We start from the raw sequence: 22194 nt of genomic DNA, 5'->3' as shown, positions 1-22194 counted from the left end.
GACCAAGGATCCTTCCCTAGATGCATAGCAAAAGGAAGAGCTAATCAGAAAGTTACAGCATTAATGTGATTTATCTTCTTCTCTCAACCAAGGCTGCTCATTAAAATTTATAGTTGGGAGCAAATGGAGATGTTCCTATTTAGCTATCATTATTTTTCGGTTTAAAGTTCTTTTAAAAAGTTACACATGTCCATTTAACTACATTTAATTGCAAAACCTGCTTGTTTTAGAAAAGCTATGAAAATAAAGCTGGAAGCAAATAAAGCATCCATCATTCTACCATCCACAGGTAACCAGTGCCTACACCTGGGTTTCTATATCACTATCCTTTCAGATGTTTAGGCCACTCAGTCTAATGGTGCGGTGCAAAGGCTCTGGAATCAGATTGATCCGGGTTCAAGCTCTAGACTTTTCACTTCTTAGAGACATGATCTTGGGGCAGGTAATTTAACCCTGTTTAAGCCTCAGTTCTTCAGCCATAAAATGAAGATAATTGTATCTACTTCTTGGTACAGTTTTGAGAATTGTTTTAATCTATAACAACTCAGCTATGTTAGGTTTATTAAAATTCTATATGTATGTACCACTTTTTAAATAAAAATGGTATCTTCTGCACATATTTTGTAAACTTTCTCAAGAAACATAAAAGCATGACCTCTTGATACTCCAATAAATTCACTTCTATAAACATCGTACTTTCTAAATGTGGACATACTATTTATAATGGTACAGTAATGACACAAGAAAAACTGAGATAAATTCAGCCCCAGGTGAGGCACAGGATTTAAGTCATTCATCACCTGTGCCCATACACGCACAGTTCAGTGCTCTTAAACATATACTCAGTACTAATCATCGGTAAGAAGGAATGAACTAATATATTCAACGACATGGAGGAATCTCAAAAGCATTATGCTAAGTGAAAGAAGCCACTCAAATGATTTTATCTATATTGCATTCTGGAAAGGACAAAACTACAGGGACAGAAATCAGACAAATGGTTGCCAGGGGCTGGGGAGAGTGGAGAGAGTACTAACTACAAAGGCTTAAGAGGGAACTTCTGGGGACGTGTAAATATTCTATATCTTGGTTGAGAGATGATTACAAGGCTGTGTTTGACATAGTTCATTGAACAGTACACCTAAGAAAGGTGGAATTTATAGTATAAATTATATCGCAATTAAAAAAAAAACTTGACACATCAGCTTTTGTAGACATTAACAAGATTACAAACAAACAAACAAAAAAAAACCAAATCCATTGCTGTCGAGTCAATTCTGACTCATGGCAACCCTACAGGACAGAGTAGAACTGCCCCATAGAGTTTCCGAGGAGCGCCTGGAGATGCTAAATTCTTGTTCAGGTCCCAACACTGCCTACGAACAAATTCAGAATAACTTTCTATTTTCTTTCAGGCAAAATTAAAATGCACGCAAACTTTAAACAAATGCGACTCAATACCTACACACACAAAATCCAGCATTACTACCAAAAAATTTGATAACAGATACTAAAATGTGGCTTTAAATATTACTATTGTAAGTACAACTACTTTAGAACACTATCTGGAAATAGATTGTGCCGTTGGAGATCTTCTTTTCCCTGTGCCCCAGCAATTTTACTTCTAGGCATCTTCCCTAGAGAAACTGTCCCACGAGTACACACAAGATTTCACGGAATCAACCAACCTGTCTACCAATAGGAGAATGGTTGCAAGCATACTCTGGTTTAGTCACACACTGAAGTAATGGAAGTAAACTAGGTCTACAAGTATTGACACATGTATAAATTTTACAAATACCAGGTTGAAGAAAATAGCAAGTGACAAAAGAATAAATAACAGGTATTATTTATGTAAAAACATAATACAAGAAACAATAGTATATCCAGTTTACGGATACACCAAATGTATGAAAAAATGCAAGGGAATGATACACAACAACCTCAGGTTATGGTGACTTCTAAGAAGGTAAGTAAGAAGGCAGAACGTACCCAGATAGCGGCATCTGGAATCATTTATTTCTTGAAAACTAGTGACAAAATTTGATGCAAACATAAAAAGATGTTGTTGGTGGGTGCAAATTGCCAGATCTTTGTCCTGCAGAGCCACTAGGTGGGTTCGAACTGCTAACCTTCTGGTTCACAGCCAAGCACTTAACCACTGTGCAACCAAGGCTCCTAGAGCAAGATGTGAACATCTGTTAAATCTAGGAGGTGAGTGTGTAGGAATCACGTTTTTAAAAATGTTCTTTCCTAGACAACACTCAATAAATGGAAGGTCAGCTCAATTGGACTGGACCAAAAGCAAAGAAGTTTCCGGGATAAAATGAATGCTTCAAAGCTCAGCGGAGCAAGCGCGGGGGTCTGGGGAACATGGTTTGCGGGGACTTCTAAGTCAATTGGCAAAATAATTCTATTATGAAATCATTCTGCATCCCACTTTGAAATGTGGCGTCTGGGGTCTTAAATGCTAACAAGCGGCCATCTAAGATGCAGCAATTGGTCTCAACCCACCTGGAGCAAAGGAAAATGAAGAACACTAAGGCCACACGACATCTAAGAGCCCAAGAGACAGAAAGGGCCACATGAACCAGAGACCTACATCATCCTGAGACCAGAAGAACTAGTTGGTGCCCGGCCACAATCGATGGCTGCCCTGACAGGGAGCACAGCAGAGGACCCCTGAGGGAGCAGGAGATCAGTGGGATGCAGACCCCAAATTCTCATAAAAAGACCAAACTTAATGGTCTGACTGAGACTGGAGGAATCCCGGCGGCCATGCTCCCCAGACCTTCTGTTGACACAGGACAGGAACCATCCCCGAAGACAACTCATCAGAAATGAAAGGGACTGGTCAGCGGGTGGGAGAGAGACGCTGATGAAGAGTGAGCTAATTATATCAGGTGGACACTTGAGATTGTGTTGGCAACTCTTGTCTGGAGGGGGGATGGGAGGATAGAGAGAGAGGGAAGCAGGCAAAATTGTCAAGAAAGAAGAGACTGAAAGGGCTGACTCAAGAGGGGGAGAGTAAGTGGGAGTAGGGAGTGAGATGTATGTAAACTTATATGTGACAGACTGATTGGATTTGTAAACGTTCACTTGAAGCTTAATAAAAGTTATTTAAAAAAAAAATGTTCTGTCCTTACACGAACAGATATATGCACGCCCATGTTTATTGCAGCACTGTTTACAATAGCAAAAACATGGAAGCAACCAAGGTGCCTACCAACGGATGAATGGATAAATAAATTATGGTATATTCACACAATGGAATACTGTGCATCGATAATGAACAGTGAGGAATCTGTGAAACATTTCATAACATGGAATGTTTGAGGAACCTGGAAGGCATTACGCTGAGTGAAATCAGTCAGTGGCAAAAGGACAAATATTGTATAAGACCACTATTATAAGAACTTGAGAAATAGTTTAAACTGAGAAGAAAACATTCTTTTGTGATTACGAGAGGGGGGAGGGAGGGAGGGTGGGAAAGGGGCACTCACTAATTAGGTAGTAGATAAGAACTACTTCAGGTGAAGGGAAAGACAGCACACAATACAGGGGAGGTCAGCACAACTGGACTAAACCAAAAGTAAGGAAGTTTCCTGAATAAACTGAATGCTTCAAAGGCCAGCGTAGCAGGGGCAAGGGTCTGGGGACCATGGTTTCAGGGGACATCCAAGTCAACTGGCATAATAAAATCTATTAAGAAAACATTCTGCATCCCACTTTGAAGAGTGGCGTCTGGGGTCTTAAACGCTAGCAAGCAGCCATCTAAGATGCATCAATTGGTCTCAACCCACCTGGATCAAAGGAGAATGAAGAACACCAAAGACACAAGGCGATTACCAGCCCAAGAGACAGAATGGGCCACATGAACCAGAGACTACATCATCCTGAGACCAGAAGAACTAGATGGTGCCCAGCTACAACCCATGACTGCCCTAACAGGGAACACAACAGAGAACCCCTGAGGGAGCAGGAGAGCAGTGGGATGCAGACCCCAAATCCTCATGAAAAGACCAGACTTAATAGTCTGACTGAGACTAGAAGGACCCCAGTGGTCATGGCCCCCAGACCTTCTGTTGGCCCAGGACAGGAGCCATTCCCAAAGCCAACTCTTCAGACATGGATCAGACTGGACAATGGGTTGGAGAGGGATGCTGGTGAGGAGTGAGCTTCTTGGATCAGGTGGACACTTGAGACTATGTTGGCATCTCCTGCCTGGAGGGGAGATGAGAGGGTGGAGGGGGTTAGAAGCTGGCGAAATGGACACGGGAAGAGAGAGTGGAGGGAGAGAGTGGGCTGCCTCACTAGGGGTAGAGTAATTGGGAGTGTGTAGCAAGGCGTATATGGGTTTTTGTGTGAGAGGCTGACTTGATTTGTAAACTTTCACTTAAAGCACAATAAAAATTATAAAAAAAAATAAAGAAAAAAAGTTTTTTCCATGTTTGAAGTATTTGGTAATTAAAAACAAAATCAATGTGTCTACTTTTTAACCAGAACCATTTGGTTCATGACTTAACATGGGCTTTCATTCTCCCCTCTGTTAATCTGTAGTTTATTTTTTAAATATAGTCTGAGTTGCTGCTTCTGATGGGCTATTTCATTACCTAATAATTTTAGAATCTGATGCCACTGCATTTATACAGGACATTAGCTTCAACCTTAAATTAAATGCAACAATCAAAGCAAGCATCAACTTAAGAAAATTAAAATCCACTGAGAGTTTAATAAGCTGACTGCCCTAGAAAAACATCCCAGGCTCATCTAAGGCTATTGTGTAAATAAACTAAAAATAAACTAAGGAGCAATTATTTTAAAGAATTATTTACTAGCTAAATAACTGTGATTTCTGAAGTGTCCAAAGTATCAGAAAACATAAAAAAACTTTGTATTCAGAGTTTAATTTTTTTTTTTATTCAGAGTTAGTGTTTCTTTATCTTTCACCAATATATTTATTATTCTTGTTTAGTGAGTCTGTTACCACGAAGATTAACCCAAACAGTCAACAAAATTTTTTTCAAAAACAGAGGGCAGAAACACTTAAAGAAAATCACAAGACTACAGGACTGTTTTATTCATTTCCCATTTGCCCACTAAAAACCCCACAGAGTGCAGTTCTACCCTGAAGCATGTGGGATAGCAACAGGTTTGGTTTAGTTTAGTTTTTTTTTTTTTTGCTTAAAGATATAAAAGTTCTCAAAAAATGTCTGTTGGAAAGGTGGGCTCTATTTGCAAAATGTCCTTAAGTAGCAACAAGGCACAAGAGCTCAATTTTAAAAGTCTTTCTTTAAAAACGAGAGTTTACTTTGGGCCCTGAGTACTTTGAAAACTTTTTTGCCATTAGAACATTTTAAATTGCCAGAGTGCTAGTCAAATTTCCCAGTAGTAAAATTTAATATGCTCCACTTGCCCAAACAGTATTTTTGGGTGATAGAAGTAGGTAATAATTTTATGTAAATAAGAGACCCCAGTGCTCAGTGGGTGGTAAAGAGAACATAAACGAGCCCCCCTGAATGAAAGAGAACTCTCATACTTTAATTTTGGTACCCACATGCCTAACAGCCTCAGTAGATGCCAGTTCAGTGAGTGCCTTTAAATCACATGAAGTAAACTTTGGCAGGCTTTATACAACAGATATTACTTGATAATTTGCTTATGTCAGGAGGTTTTACAAGCAAGGTGCCTTTGCCAAATGAAAGCACATGTAATAAAAGCATGTTCATTTCATCATTAATATGCTCTTTTGTCAGGTTATGAAATGTTACGTGTTCAGTTCTGGGCACAGCCAACAGTTTTAACCAGGGCTTCAAACAGGTTAGTCCTTCGAACCCCTATTGAGAATTTGCATTTCTAACAAGTTCCCAGGCGATGCTAAGGCTGCTGGTTAGGGACCAATTCTGAGAACCACTACTAGAGCAGTGGCTCTCAAAATGTATCATATACAAGAAACACCCGGGGATCTTGTTAAAGTGTAGATTCTGATTCAGTATATCTGGTGTGGACATGCAAATTCTCAGCAGGTGTTTGATCCAGAGTGTTTGAAGCCCTGGTTTTAATCTCCCTCAGCATCAGACAGAGGGACTACAAAGCAGGTGGACCTCTTTGAATAACTAACATAGGTGCATATGACAGCCACTAAATGCTGAACAATCTTTAGTAAGGCACAAGGGTAACTTACACATAAGGATAATTAAGCTAACTAAGAAACAGGTTATTATTCACAAATGTGAAAGCTTGTTTATATTCATTATCTTAACATGAGAGACAAAGCTACTTAAATCTCCCAGTACAGAGTCCAGCACAAGGATGCTGAATATGTTTACTAAGTGAGAAGAATGCATGTTTTTTTAAAGGTGGCCTGGGGTTGACAAAGCAGCTCATGCTGGGTCCTGCAGAAAAAGGTAATCACTGAATTGGTATCTGCTGAGGCTACTGGGTGTGTGGGCACCAAAAATAAAGTGAAAGACTCTTCTTTCATTGATATGGATTGTTGTTGTTGTTAGCTGTCGTTGAGTTGGCCCCTGACGCATGCTGATCCCATGCACAAAGGAACAAAAAGCCTGCACCATCCCCATGATCACTTGAAGATCAGACCGTTGTGATCCATATGGTTTTCAATGACTGATTTTGGGGAGTAGATTGCCAAGCCTTTCTTCTTAGTCTGTCTCAGCCTGGAAGCTCTGCTGAAACCTGTTCAGCATCACAGCAACACGCAAGCCTCCAGTGACAGACGGGTGGTGTCTGCTCATGAGGTGCACTGGCCGGGACTCAAACCTCGGTCTCCTGTATGGAAGGCGAGAGTTCTACCACTGAGCTACTAGTGCTTCTGATATGAAGCATAGAATATGCTTTCCGGTTTCTCAAGTCTCATAACACAGTTTCACAGAATACCCACATTCACTCATTCAGCCAGTATTTACAGTGCCCCTGCTATATACCGGAGCCCTGGCGGCGAGTTCAGCTGCTAACCAAAAGGTCGGCAGTTCAATTCCACCAGCCGCTCCTTTGAAATCCTATAGGGCAGTTCTACTCAGTCCTGTAGGGTCACTATGAGTCAGAATCAACTTGACCACAATGCGTTTGGTTTTTTTGGTCTGGTTATATACCAGGCTCTATGCCTGGATAAAAAGATCACCACTATTCCCATGAGAAAGAATGGAGCAGGTGCCCAAGGCATAGGGGTGAGATGTGGATGTCCACAGAGGAAGGAGGCCGGAGCTCAAGGGCTGAGACTGGGTGAAAGACAAAGGTCAGATGAGAGGCTTTGGTTGTTACACTAAGGAGCTGGAATTCTGTCCTGCTGAAGGATTTAAAGCAAGATATTGACATTATACAAGGCATATATTTAATATAAAAATAAAAGAATGTACCAAGTTGGAGAAGTCCATTATCTGGGGACCATCTCCGAGGTCATCAGAGGTGTCTTAAGGTATTTCAACTTGAGCACTTACAGTAAACTAAGTCACCCAGGACATATCCCTTACCTATGCCTGAGGACGTGCTAATACTTACAAAAACACAAGGACAGCATGAACTGTTCTTAAATCATGTCATCTTATGGGGTGGATTCAAAGGATATACTTAATGACATTTTCCTCATCTGGGGAAAGATTTACAAGTACCCTTCTCAAGCATCTAGACATGCTGCACTCAACCCTATTCTTTTACTAGCTCCACATGCAGCATTTTGGAATCAAAGAGAGGCAGCAAATATTAACTGACTCCTATGTTTCTTTGATTTTTCTCTTAGTCTTCTGTGATTTTAAACCGAGGCTTTCAAGTACTTTGCCTGATGCTAACACACAGCATGAATAGCTCTTACTGAATGGGCTTCAGATTGTCATATAAATGAAAATTTATGCCAACTAGTGATTCAGGCTCAAATAGGGGCCACCTGTTCCAATTAGTGAGATTAAAATAGTCTACCACTGACTGACGACTGACGTTGGGTTCCAGGCCTTCCGGATGATGACAACATCTTTACAAAGAGGGAGAGGGGGACCTTGACCCCAACATAGAGTCGCACAGCCTGGAGTAAATATATTTAGGTGCTGAAGGATAGTTTTCACTAAGAGCATACTTTATTTTTGGAGAAGTACTTATATCTGAATTTCTGTGAAAGGCTGCCTTTCCCTGTATATTACAACAAGCCTACATAAAAAAAAAAAAAAAAAGCCTACATAGCACATCTTAATTAGGTTCAACTTTCCTTCAGAAAAACAGAGCTTACATTCATTCTCCACCCACTATTTGTCCATGCCTGAAATTCTCAAAGAATCCATATCTTGCTGGGTATTCCACCCTATATATAGCCTAAGGCCTTCCACTGCCTCGGTTTCTCTCAGGTCATCAGGAGACTAAAGACAAGGATGCACAGAGACTCAGCCTGCAGCAAGCACAGCCCTCGTTTTTCCAGTCTCTTCAAGTATTCCTGGAGTCCTGGTGGCACAGTGGTTTAAGCACTTGGCTGCTGACCAAAGGGCTGGCAGGTCAAATGCACTTTGGAAACCCTGTGGGGCAGCTCTACTTTGTCCTGTAGAGTTGCTATGAGTTGGAATCAACTTGACGACAGTGGGTTTCAGGTTTTTCAAGTATTCCTTCCCAGACAAGACCATCTTCAACTTATCAGAGTGGACGTTTGTTCATTCTGAATAACAAATAACAATTATTTATATTAAGTTAAATAAATTGATCTGCACCTCATTTGGTACACAAAGGATTTAAGTAAGATTGCAAGAAGCGCATGTATATGTAAATGTGTACATACTTTAAAATCAGGCCAGGGAAAACAAATCAGAAAAGGGAGTCAAAATTAAGAGATAAAAATACAGAAAAAAACAAAAATTTTGCTCAGCTCAGCTAAACTTGGACCCGAGTTTCCTGCTGGCCAAAACAAAAGGTGAAACATTTAATTACCCAAATTTTCACGATCCATGGGAAAAAATGCTTCTAAGAATCTTCTAGGCCATGGGTCTATAAGGAGTATTTCATAAAGGAATGGGGAGAGTTGAGATATTAAAAAAAGTGTTTTCCAAAATGATCCTGAGTTACTTTAGGCAGTACAGGACAAAGCATTATACCCAGAATCGTACAGTGAGAGAATTATTCCCCTTTTAATCCTCAGTCCAACCCAGCTGATTCAGTCCAGGAGAAGGATCAGATTAGTGCTAAAAGACCTCTACAACCTCCAACATTTGCTGATCTCCTTTTTGATCTGGCACTGCAGGCCACGGGCTCAAACAGTATCTACCTAGAACAGTAACACTGATACTTGAAAAAGAAATTTAAGTTTTAAACAGTAAATTAATTTAGATAGAAATATTAAGTAAACAATAGTACAGGTGGTATGAAGCTATGTGTAGGAGGAGTGGGAATGACTGAAGTAGGAGAAACTTTGTGGTAGAAAACAAATGACTCAACGTCAGAACAACAAATGCTGTAATAAATGGGTTTCTTAACACCACTTCTCACGGCTGCTCGCACAGCTGGAAGTGGAGGAGTAGACATTCCAATGTGATTCCAGACTCCATAACCTTAACCACTTCACTACTCTTCAAAAGCCAGAGATGAGCTCAAACAGTGGTGCTGGGTAGAGCAGTAAACCATTGATGTGGCAGGTAAGGTTGTTGATGAGGTAGTGTCCTACTGGTTTTATGGTGAAAGTAGTAACCAGGTATGGGAGGGTGGATTGAGAGAATGGATTAAGTCTTAGATATATCGACCTTGAGATGCCTTGGAACACACAGAAGGAAACATCTCGTATTATGCAGTAAAGTCACACACGGTTGAGCTCTCAAGTCAGCGTGTAGGGCAGGAGCCATGGAGAATTTCCCTGAGGAAGGCACTCAACCGGGGATTGGCATTGGACATGCCTTCTCTCAATAGGCCAACTTCCCCCCAGTGTTGGAGCAGAGAATTATTTCTTTGGTCAAGACCAAATGAATTTTTGCCTTGTGTTTAGGGGCTGTGTTTATGAAAATTACATATGGCAGAAACAGTTGGTCCTGGAAGATGCTCTCAATGACAGAGAGGAGGAGAGAGCTTCAGAGCCAATAAAGACTAAGGTAGAATTGTCCTAAATTAACTGCATGTATGATGTACTCCATGGCTTATGGAGTATATATATTTTTATGTGTGTGTATGTATGTATACATATGTATATGTATATATGTATACATATATATTCCCCTCCCCAATAACCTGTCCCAAACAGCAGAAGGTCAAGACAAGGATGAACTCTTCACCAAATTTTATTTTGAAAGAAATGAGGACACTAGAAGGGACCTCAGAAAATATTATTAAAAAATGGCACCAGATCTGCACAGCTAAGTAATTTGACGCACGATTTGTCACACCTCTCCATCCCCTAAGAAAAAAATGGAAATAAATTCAGAAGGATAATGGCCTACTGCTAAATCACTCAAATTCAGGTTTTTTTCACCCGGAAAATTCACAAACTTTTAAATCTCTTTATCAATTAATTCTCTATTGAAAAATATTTTAAACTCTAATTCTACCTAGTTTACTACAGAGATGTGTACCCTGTAAGCATTATTATTCTAAAAACTCACTGATTACCATGGTATTTGAAATATTTAAAGCAATAAAGGAATTCATTTTAAGACAAAAAAAGTTGTAACGGTCAGTTCCAATTGGTCTATATTAGTTACGTAATTTCACTGGTTAATGATCTTGCTGGACGTCACTTTTTACTTCTGAAAAATGAATGGTCTGGAGTTAATATCTAAATTTCCTTCCAGTTCTAACATGGTTAAACCTTTGAGTCTAACTTTCCAACTCTCGGCCTTTAGTATGAGAAGCACGTGCCTTCAGTCCAGTCAAGCTACAGTCCCACAGGGAGTTCCGGTGTGGCCACCAGGTTACTGTTTTCCCAGTTGCTTTAAACTGCCCTTTGAAATGCTTTTAGTTGGCACAGGCTCCTCACATGCCCTCAGACATGAGGCAGATACCAGTTTATAATCAGTCATTTAATATGTGGCTTCCTGAGGAGAACTACAATAAATGGGATGCATCTCAGAAAGCAATCCTTAAAAAGATCTGGGCTCTGGAGAAAATGCAAAGTGTTGGAAATCACACCTGCTGTCTCCACTCAACTCAGCTCCTCCAATGGCCAGACAGCTATATTGCCGTTTTGAATTTTTGTTATTATCCTTCCCCCATCTTAACATAATTGAGTGCTTAGCATGTGCAGGCCCTAAGCGGTGCCTTATACATACTATGTCATCAGTCCTCGCAACAGTCCTCAAAGGGGCTTATTATGATGCCCGTGTTACAAGGTTGGTAACTTGCCTGCGAGAACACCATGGAGAGTCAGCTGAGGCTGACAACTCCACAACAGGCACTCTTAACCACTCCAGCTTACTCCCCCATTGTGTCATGTGCTAAGGGGGAAGACAAAGGAGTGATTTTCTATCATGAGGGACTTCACAGAAAGATCACCAGGTGACTGGTCAAGTGGCCCATGAGAACAGAATATGTATACAAACAGGCCAGTCATGAGGTCTACTGAGGAGAAACATGCCTGCAGGACATCTCAAACTCTATGGTCACAAGGAAGAACCACCCTCATCATGCTTGCCAACTGCTCATCTTCCGGGCACCAAATACCAGGTAGAAAATAGTTCTTTAATGATGTTCTTAAATCATGAGCTTGTTTAACAGCCTTTGAGACCTCCCAAACTACTGGAAAATTTCTTATATCTCAAGCAGCAGAAAAAGTTCTTAAAATCACTCTACATCGTTTGCTCATCAGCTGTTCACTGGGTATATACGGCTATGTGCAAAGGACGGGCAAAGTGCTGTGTCATCAGAATCTAGAGCACACAGTTCCGGTAGGTGACCTGCAGAAGCTGTATACATTGATCCCCAAGCCTTCAACAGGTTTAGTAAGACTACAGCTCTCCAGTATTCACTGAGGAGATGGAGAAGTGGTTCAGAACGCAAGCTCTGGAGTGGACAGATCCGGGTTCAAATCCTAGCTATACCATTTATTCACTGACAACCACAAGACCTTAAACAGATTACTTAACCTGTTGGCCTCAGCTGCATCTGTAAATGAAACCATAAACAGGATACTATGAGGATTAAGAATACAGTGTATTTGAAGCGCTTCATATTGTAACTTGTGTATGGTAAGGGAAATCAGTACACACTGGCTGTTATCATTGTTACTACATTCTTCTTTTCATTTATGTTCTTTTTGCCTCCTAACAGTGGAATAACAAACAAATATACCATGTTTTTCCTCAAGCAGCATCCCCCCTAAATCGATGGAGTTGCTGGATTATGCACAGATAATATACCCTGATGTTCCTTTTATAGGGAATGAAAAGTTCTCATTCTGATTCACAGTGCAGTGATTCATGGTTCTCTTCCTTCTCTTCTCACCAACCCTCCTCCACTCAAAACACAAAAACACAATTAAGAAACAGCAGGACTGAAAGCTGCAGCCTCCTCTAAGTCAAGATGTTGGCAATTTTCATCTAGCAGGATCAGGTTGATTTCTGACCTAAAGAGCAGTCCTGGAAATTTCAGACAGTGAGTCTCAAGCAAAACGCATCCTGCAATCCAAGTTGGTGGCAGCTGTCTTGGTGTTCTACAGTGGATGTGACAAGCGGCTGTGCTGCTGTGGCTGGCAATTTGTTCTCCTCTTAAGGGAGAAGTGGTGAGCCTGTAGCAAAGCATAGCTCAAAAACACACCACATCAACCCATCTATCCTGAATTTAAGAAAAATCTGGCTTGAGACACACTCCCCATTGTTCACAGTCCCTTTAATTAACTCTTTAGAACAAAATAAATCACTGATTAAAAGTGTACTCGCAAACTCCTCAGTTTATTGCATCACTGTCAGTGTCTGGCACCATGGAAGTCCGTTTCCACTCAGCCTAGTTCCTGCTTTGGGAGTAAGCATGTCACCATCATTTTATTACATCACTGCCCGGCCAGATCCACTGTGAGAAGGGCCGCAACATCACATCCGTGAATGGCTTCGGTCATTATTCATTACCCAATTTGGAATCTATTTCCAACTCACGGAACACTTAATGAGCACTACAGGTGGCATTCAGACCTGACACAAGTTTTTTTTTTTTTTTTTCCCTACTTGTTATCTTCATTTCCTTCTGTAAAAACGAAGGGTCTTGCCTGACCACAAGCATAAATGAGAAACACTCACTGGATATTAAGCTTCTAGAGAGACCACACTGTATGTTTCATTCACCATTGTATTTCTGAAGCCCAGAATTGCAGATGGCACATAGAAGGTGCTCAGTAAGTATTTGTTGAATGAATGAAGCATCTTGTCCTCCAAGTGCAAGCATCAATAGTTTATAACAGACAGGTAAACAATGTGATGAGGAACATATGGAGCTAGGTACAAAGCGCTAGAAAATGCTCTATACTTTTCACAAAATTAGCGGTCTTTCCATTTTTAAGCTTATGAATCCTTCTTAGGTACAGAAATAAACGCGAATGGCTACCATCTATTAAGTTCTTACTATGCCGCTGGCATTGAGTTAAGCATTTTATAGACATTACTGTATTTATTCCTCACAACACCCCTATGATGTAGAAGAGGAAACTGAGGCTTAGAATGGTTATAGGGTCCAAGGTCACACCAGTAATAAGCAGCACTAGTGAAAGATCTGTTTTCTAGGGCAGTCTAATGAAAGTTGTTCCGTAGGCAGAATAATCTGGTCCTTGGAGGCAGGATGGAATAGAAGGTGAAATCACAGAACAATGAGGAGCTAGTGTAGCAGTTATTGCCTGGTGAGGTCTCAAGTGGCTAAGCTAAGGTGGGAGATTCATGAACCTCCTCACAGGAGGAATGAACCAATTCCAGAGAAAAATAAAAAAAAGACCCAATGGCATTGCTGATAGATTACAGAGGTGGGAGCATGGTAGGCACTCAAGATGACTAAAAACCCACTGAAAAACCCACTGCCGTCGAGTCAACTCTGACTCATAGTGACCCTATAAAAAAAAAAATAATTTTTTTTTTTTTTTTTACCCTATAGGACATAGTAAAACTGCCTCTTTCAAAGGAAAGCTTGGTGGATTCGGACTGCTGATCTTTTGGTTAGCAGACGTAACTCTTAACCACTATGCCACCAGAGTTTCTGCAAAATGACTAGCAGGTCTAATTAGTGGTGCCGCCAACAGAAAGAAAGTACTCACTTTACATGTGGGTAAAAACTCTTAATGGCACATGCGACCATTTTTTTTTTTCAACCATGTTCTCTTATTTAAGACCCACAATCACTCCCAGGAAGTATGGACTATTATCATCTCCTTTACAGATGGGAAACGGAGGCTCAAAAAGGTTAGGACCTTGCCCTAGTGGTCACCTAGTTGGGAAATGCAAACAGCCAGGATACAATTCAGGTCAGTCTGACTCCAGAGCTCCAGCCATTCACCTCTACACCCAACTGGCCTAGGGTGGCATTCCAAAACATTTAAAATTAGAACCAACTAACAAAAATTTTATTCACACAAAAGCGATTAATAAAAACCACTGTATAGAAAGCAGACTGCCTGTATTCTTAAAAAGATGATAGGCATTAACTATCTAGGGCAAGAAAAAAAAGTAGGATTCTAATTATGTATACTCATTCTTTTGAAGTAGAGGGATATTATGTGCATCATGGTAACAGGCAAAATTTCTGAGTTTTACAAGTTTAAGGTTAAAAACGTAAATGATCTTGCCTTGTCAGCTTAGTGAGTTACACTTCATTTTCATGGGGGGAGAGGGGGTGGAATCTAGGTTAGTCCACCTGGCTGTAAAAATAGGCTTCTGCAATCTTAAAATAGTACACTGCCTCATTATTATTTCAGTCTCAAAGGCTTAAACAATCCCAGCAAGAGAGACGCGTATGTTCCCTGTTATCTCAACAAGGTATCAATTTTGAACTCAGAAAATGACCATTCAGTAACCAAGAACTCAAACTCAAGAGTCTAGGCTTCTTCCTTCATATCCCTGAAAAGTAGATCAATTCTTTCATGCATTTTCAAGGGAGCTAATTTACCAAATGATTCCACCAAAAAAAAAGTTCATTTAAAATCTTACACTAGTGATAGTTTATTCCCCAAAAGAGAGTGACATCAAGGAATTAAGTCCTAACACAGCTCAATGTATTTCAGTATGTTCAGAAAATAAGTCTGGACGTGCTACATCTAAGTGAGTTCCACAAAACAGGAGCTAGAATCAACTAATGGGATGCATGCTTCCTGCACAGGGAAATGACTGTTGTGGCTGCTTTCCTTTCATTACAGCATGCTTACTGCAGCCTGAAGAACAGATTCAGAATTACATCAGCCCACCTGATGGTTTGATGATTGTGAGCTCATTAAAGTTCTTAGGAGTTTACATAAGAAAAGTTCTTATGTAAATCCACCAAGGAAAGCTTGGTGGATTCGGACTGCTGTTCTTTTGGTTAGCAGAAAGGAAAGTTCTTATGAGTTTACAAAATTTTCACTTGTTCTCCCTATTCCTCACTGGCTCAATGATAAAAATCCTCACAACAGACAGCCAACAAGTCTTAACTGGGATCTCAAGGAGTCCAACAACACTCCTGTAGAATTTATGATCATGGTCTATTAAAATTCTAGCTTTCCTTAGTCTGATTTCTTTTAGTCCTCACTAGATTTCATTTGCCCAATAAGTTAATCTAGAATAATCAATACACATAATGTCTAACAGGAGCCCTGGTGGAGTAGTGGTTAAAGCACTCAGCTCCCAACTGAACAGTCGGCAGGTCAAACCACGAGCTGCTCCGAGGGAGATAAAGAGGTGGCAGTCTGCTTCCGTGAAGATTTACAGCCTTAGAAACCCTACAGGGGCAGTTCTACTCTGTCCTATAGGGTCACTATGAGTCGGAATTGACTCTATGGCAATTTTTTTTTTAATAATGTCTAACTCAGTTTTAATACACAGGCTATTGAAAAAATGGGGTCTTTCCAAGCTAGTAAGGCAATGTGGTATGTGTAACATCCGTAAGAATTTTAATGAATTAAAGAAACCCCTTTCACATAAGGTTGTGGTACTTTAACAACAATGACAGGCTCAGAAACGGAACAATGGCATTGACAAACTAAGTCTGCAGTTCTGTTACAAGACTGCTTTGTCACTTTCCATCTACGTAGTTGTGGTACAAACTTTATCACCACCATTTTATAGGTTAGAAGAGTGAGTTTTGGCAAGTTTCATGAGTTTTGCCAGATTACTGAAAAGAGCTCTCAGTGAGCCATCGAGGATTTCTAACCCTGTTATTTACACAAGAATCAGCACAGTTGTGACAGGAGAATCCCAGCTTCCACACTCTTCTCAAGTCTGAAATTTCTTCTGTCAACTTCAATATTACCCCGCCCTCAATTACAAATGCATTAAAAAAAGATCTTCACTTTTGATGCATAGTTAACTGCGTTAACTACCAGTCATCCTTCTAGAAACTTGTAACTGTAGGTAACCTAAGATCTTTTATCGATGTTTTGCTATGACACTTGTTTTTAAAGCACAGAAACAAAAGCCTTGCTTTAGAGGGTGGAAGAGTAGGGTGGGTGCAATCAAATATAACAAAACTTTTAAACTATAAAATTTTACGTTATTCTATTACATTGATTAATAGATGCTAAAAAGAAAAGCAGGCAAATATATACCCGGAACCAGTTACTTTACTTTGGGCAAGCGATTACTTCTTGAAAATATTATTGACTACCCAAGTCCTGCACAAGGGGCCATGCCACGTTTCTGACACCACTGCTACTACTGTATCCCTCCGGTGGGGCTTTCGATCTCGGAGGTGACAGGCCGGAATCTGAGCACCGCTCTACCTTTGTGGACTTTATACAGGGAAGCTGACACCCAAACATCGAGATCTTGGACAAGCGAGCGGATTGCGGAGCAAAAAAAACAATATATATATATATATATATTTTATCTCTTGGGAGAAAAGATGTCAGAGTGGAGGAGGTGCTGTTTTAAACGGCACTCAATCAGCCAAGGGAGGAACGGAGTACCCAATCTCGCGTCCAGGCTTGACGATGAAACAGCCCAGGAGGGCAAAGGTATTCCCCAAGAAAGGCGGAGGCTTCCACTCCCCGGAGAAACAAGCGCTCAGCTTGCGGCCTCCGCTGTTATTTGGAAGCAATAGATGGCTCGTCTCTGCGGCAAGCACAGAAGAGCTATTTTCACCCACAGCCAAAATCAGCAACAGCAAATTACACTGCAAACAATGAAGAGTGCGCCTGTTTTGCACGGTTAGAAACTCCGGAGAGGCAGCGCGAAGACTGACTTTGCACTTGGGCAGAGCCAGGAGCAGCCGCCTTGGGAGATGAGGAAGCCGATCCAGCCGCGCCCCTCTGCGTTCCGGCCGCGCACAGAGCGCGGGCTGGGGCCACGTACCCCGAGCCCGAAAACGGGGTCGGGAGGTCGTGACTTGGAGGGATCCCCACAAGTCCAGGCGCCGCGCGGAGGGCTCTCCTTGGCATAGGGGGCGACCGAGCGCAGCACAGGGCGCGGACCGTCGGGGAGACCCGGGCGTCCCCGACAGGCGCTCGTGGACAGGGGAACGGTGGGCGCAGGAGGGGCAGTCCGGACTTTATACTCCATCCCGGCGGCAGACCTGAGGTCTCCATCCTGGCCGCAAGCGGGGGTCCGACGTCCCCTTCCCAACCCTCCAGAGTGCGGAAGCGAAAAACCCAGGAGGCAGATGAGCGAGGCAGGCAGGGCAATGCGGCCATCGAGAGTAAACGCCGGAGCCAAAGCACCGCCCGGCCTGGCTCCCAGCGCGCGCTGCCCGAGGGGCTCGGCGCCCCCACCACACGCCTCCCCGCGGCTCTCACCCGGCTCTTGCAGCGGAGGTGCCTGCCTGGGTCCGAGTAGGTCCTGTCCACGGTGAGCGCCGTGTCGCTGCCCGGCATCGCGGCGCTGAGCTGGAACTTTCCCGTCTCCCGGGGACACCGTGCCGCGAACCGCCGGCCGTGCTCGGACTCGCCCCGGGAGCCGCGGCCGAGGGGCGGCGCGGGCTGCTGCAGCTGTTGCTGCCACCCGCGCGGCCGCCCTGCGCCGCCGCCGCCACCGACGCCTCGGGGTGGTGGAAAGGGCGGGGCAGGAATGCAAGAGTCTCCGCCCTCTTCCCCTCTTCCCGCCTCTCCCTTGCCAAGACCCTTCTCCAGGTGTAATTTCTCTGCCTCTGGCTGAAACTTGATTCTTCTCCCTCCTACAATGCCCTCTTTTTCTTCAAAAGATGAGAGACACCTACAGTATATATTATTTGTATGTTTATAATAAAAAATGGCTTTAATCGCAAGATTTCGAGGCTTGTCTTAAATGCCTCCTTTTATGTTATTTTTTATTCAACATGCACTTACTGAGGATCTACCAGGTGCCAGGCCCTAAGCTAGGGATCAGAGACTTAAAATATATATATATATATATATATATACACACACACACACCAAAAACCCTTACACACACGCACACACACATATCCCATTTTACATTTCCTTGTAAATTACATATATATATATGTACACACACGCACACACACATATCCCATTTTACATTTCCTTGTAAATTACATATATATATATGTACACACACACACCAAAAACCCTTAAACGCACACACACACACATATATCCCATTTTACATTTCCTTGTAAATTACTTCAAAGTAACGACCATATCTTTTCGTTTGGAGTCTAGATGACAAAGGTGTGATTAGAGAACAATTAGATATAAGTTGCCTAAACCAGAATTCAGAACACCTCGTCTTGCTATGTCGGGTGTGCTAGTGGGTGACTGAGTTGAAATATTTAAAGCACAGCTGTTCCAGCCAGAAGCTAGAGTGAGTTGTGACAAGCCTAGAGGGAGGGAGGAATTTGCTCCTCCTCTTCAAAGGGTTGGAGGAGGGTAGTGCAGGTTGAAGAAAAACATTGAGCATAAAAACAGAGTAGTAGTCAGTTTAGTGAGTGTCTTTGGGAACAGAAGGACACGAGGAACAGAAGGACATGACTGAAAAAGTGGGTGAAGAGCATGTGGTGCAGGGCTCTACTTTCAGGGCTATTGGTATCGGGCCGTTGCTGGAAGTTTTTGAGCAAGGAAAAGACAACATCAGAACGGAAATTTAGGCAGAGGGTTTATCTGACAGTAGTATGAAGCACTGATTGATTGAAGATGGGTGAGGGACACTCATTAGGGGGCTATTGCTAAGATTGGGAACAACCTAAATGTCTTTCAGAAAGAGGCTGGTTAAATAAACTACGGTACATCATCCAATGGAATATTAGACAACTTTAACAGAATGGAATGCTCTGGGTGGTACAAATGGTTAATGTGCTTGGCTGCTAACCAAAAGGTTAGAGGTTTGAGTCTACCCAGAGGCACCTCAGAAGAAAGGCCAGGCGATCTATTTCCAAAAATCAGCCATCGGAAACCTGACTGAGCACAGTTCTACTCTGGCACACACGGGGTCACCATGAGTTGGAGTTGACTCATCGGCAATTGGTTGCTGGTAATGGAATGACGCAGCTTTCTATGTATGGCTATGGAAATATCTCTAATACGTGGCTACGTGAAAAAAGAAATGTGCAGAATAATGTATATGGTATTTCACCATTTATGTAAAAACAATTTATGTACATGCTTATATGTGCACAGTATATTTCTGGATGATAAACAAGAAACTAAGAAGATAGAGAAGAAACTGGTGCCAGGGGAGGGGAAGTAGGTAGCTAGAAGGCAAGGGTGAGAGATTTATTTTCCACATTTTAAACTTTTGAATGTTTCTATTGTAAAATACACATTAAGTATCCAAAAGGTAAAATTAAAAAAAAAATTCTGGGGGGGGGGATCTTTCTTCTTTTTAAATAAAATAACAAGGCCAAACTTAAAGAAGAAGTACAAAGATCTGTGTAGTTCTAAAACCACCAAAGAAATTGAATCAATAGTTTAAAAATAACACACCCCCAATGCACACGCAACTACCACCAGACCCAGACAGTTTTTCAGTAAGTTTTTCCAAAGCAGAGAAGAGATATATCAAATGTTGGGGTGTGTGTGTAAGATTTTAGACAGGATGGCCAGAGAAAGCCTCTCTTACAGGTGACATCTGATCACAGACCTGAGAAGCGAGGGAGCTAGACATGCAGATACCCGAAAATTTCAAACAGAAGGAACATCAAATGGGAGTGTCCAAGGAAAAGTGAGGAGGCCAGTGTTTGCTGCAAGGACAGTAGAAGATGTGGTCAGAGAAGTGTCAAGGCCAGATCATACAGGGTGTCTTAGGCATCTAGTGCTGCTGTAACAGAAATACCACAAGTGGATGGCTTTAACAAAGAGAAATTTATTTTTTCACAGTAAAGTAGGCTAAAAGTCCAAATTCAGTGCGTCAGCTCCAGGGGCAGGCTGTCTCTAGAGGAAGGTCTTTGTTCTCAATCTCCCACTGGTGGAGGAGCTTCTCAGGTGCAGGGACCCCAGGTTCAAAACACACACTCTGCTCCTGGTGCTGCTTTCTTTGCGGTACGAAGCCACCTGTCTCTCTGCATGTTCCTGTCTTTTATATCTCAAGAGATTGCCTCAAGACGCAATCCAATCCTGTAGCTTGAGTCCTGCCTCACTAACACAACTGCTGTCCATTCTCCCTCATTAACATCACTGAAGCAGGGTTTACAACATATAGGAAAATCACACAATACCGGAATCATGGTGCAGCCCAACAGATACACACTTTTTTGGGGGGGACATAATTCAACCCATGACACAGGGCTTTTAGGCCATTTTAAATACTTCCTGAGGAAGATGGAAAGACTGGGAGAATTTGAGCAAAGCAATGACATGATCTGTTTTTCAATATGGGGAAAAAAAACTAAATCCTTATCTCATGGCATATGTTAAAATCAATACTGGACAGATTAAAGATCAAGGAGAAAAAAGGCACCACTTAAAATGTCAGAAGAAAATGAGAGAATATCATTATGACTGCACATCATAAAAAGCAGATCACAAAAAGCATAAACCATAAAACATTAAAATTTTAAAACTTCTACTCATGAAAAGAAACAATAATAAAGTGAAAAGATAAGTCACAGAGTGAACTAGAGATAAAAAAGAAATCAATATGGATAAATTTTACAAACAATATTGAGAAACAAAAACAAAGCAAGCCACAGAAAATTACATTTGGCATAATTTTATTCATTCATGCAAAATTTTAAAAAATGCGAAAAGGAAAAAGCCCAACTTTTTAAAAAAGATATATACAAAGATATATACTAAAACTGTTTAAGAAAAACAAGAGCATGATAACACAAATTCCAGGAGTGTTTATCTCTGGTAGGGGGATAAAGAAGAATTCAATAGGAGAGAGGTCCAGAGGGCTTCATCATAAATACTGCTCTGTTTAAGAAAGCTAACTCTTGGTACACTGGATATGTATTTATTCATACACATGCACATGCACACACACACAATTTCATAATACTTTAAAAGTTTAAAGGCAACAAAGGCTCAAGGGATAGACGTGATGATGGTGTCCTTAATACTGAAATTTAAGTCACCAGTAGGAGGGCCTTCTCAAATAAATACACATAGTAGCACTTTTATAAGTATAATGCTTGATATAAATGCAAGATAGCCTTTTATTATTAATTTAAAACATTGTGTCTCCCAGCCGACACGGCACCATGAACACAAGCTCTACGCCGAACCTCTACAGCAGACCCGAAAAACTAAGTAAAAAGAGAGACAAACATCATTCCTGGAACCTGAAGTGTCAAATGAAGAGATAAAGAGCTCAGCCAAGCACCAGGATGGAATAAGAAGCTGACAGAGGACAGAGAGTGAGGAAAGATAGGAAAGATTGTACCAGCCAGATACCAACTTAGGAAATGAATTTTCAAGGACTATTCAAAACCAAAACAATTACAACAGGGAACCAGAGAGATTAATCTGTAAATGACAACAACATCAGGACAATAAAAGAGGGAATAAATGGTATAGGTATACAACTTTCTAATGGAGAGGAAGGCAAGGTGATACCAAGTAATCATAGACTAGTTCAAACCTAGGAAAATAAGGGTAAATTTCAATGTAACCACAAAGAAAGTTAACAAACCTACTCATCAAAATAAAGAAGAAAAACATAAAGTCTCAATAAAAACAAAAGAAAT

At 41.4% G+C, this 22194-nt stretch overlaps 1 protein-coding gene across 1 annotated transcript in view; it reads right to left on the bottom strand.

The window, feature by feature from the left end:
- The window catches only part of TMCC3 (transmembrane and coiled-coil domain family 3), an 82067-nt gene extending 64031 nt beyond the window's left edge, over positions 1-18036 (bottom strand). The window contains exon 1 of the mRNA XM_003405264.3: positions 17867-18036. Coding sequence (XP_003405312.1) covers positions 17867-17944 — 78 coding nt within the window. The 5' untranslated portion in view covers positions 17945-18036. The remainder of the gene's footprint in view (positions 1-17866) is intronic.
- Between the last annotated feature and the right edge of the window lie 4158 nt (positions 18037-22194).

Source organism: Loxodonta africana, chromosome 4 (assembly GCF_030014295.1).
Source record: "Loxodonta africana isolate mLoxAfr1 chromosome 4, mLoxAfr1.hap2, whole genome shotgun sequence".
Classification (NCBI taxonomy): domain Eukaryota; kingdom Metazoa; phylum Chordata; class Mammalia; order Proboscidea; family Elephantidae; genus Loxodonta; species Loxodonta africana.
The sequence above is the reverse complement of the archived record's forward strand: the minus strand, read 5'-3'. Positions and strand labels throughout refer to the sequence as shown.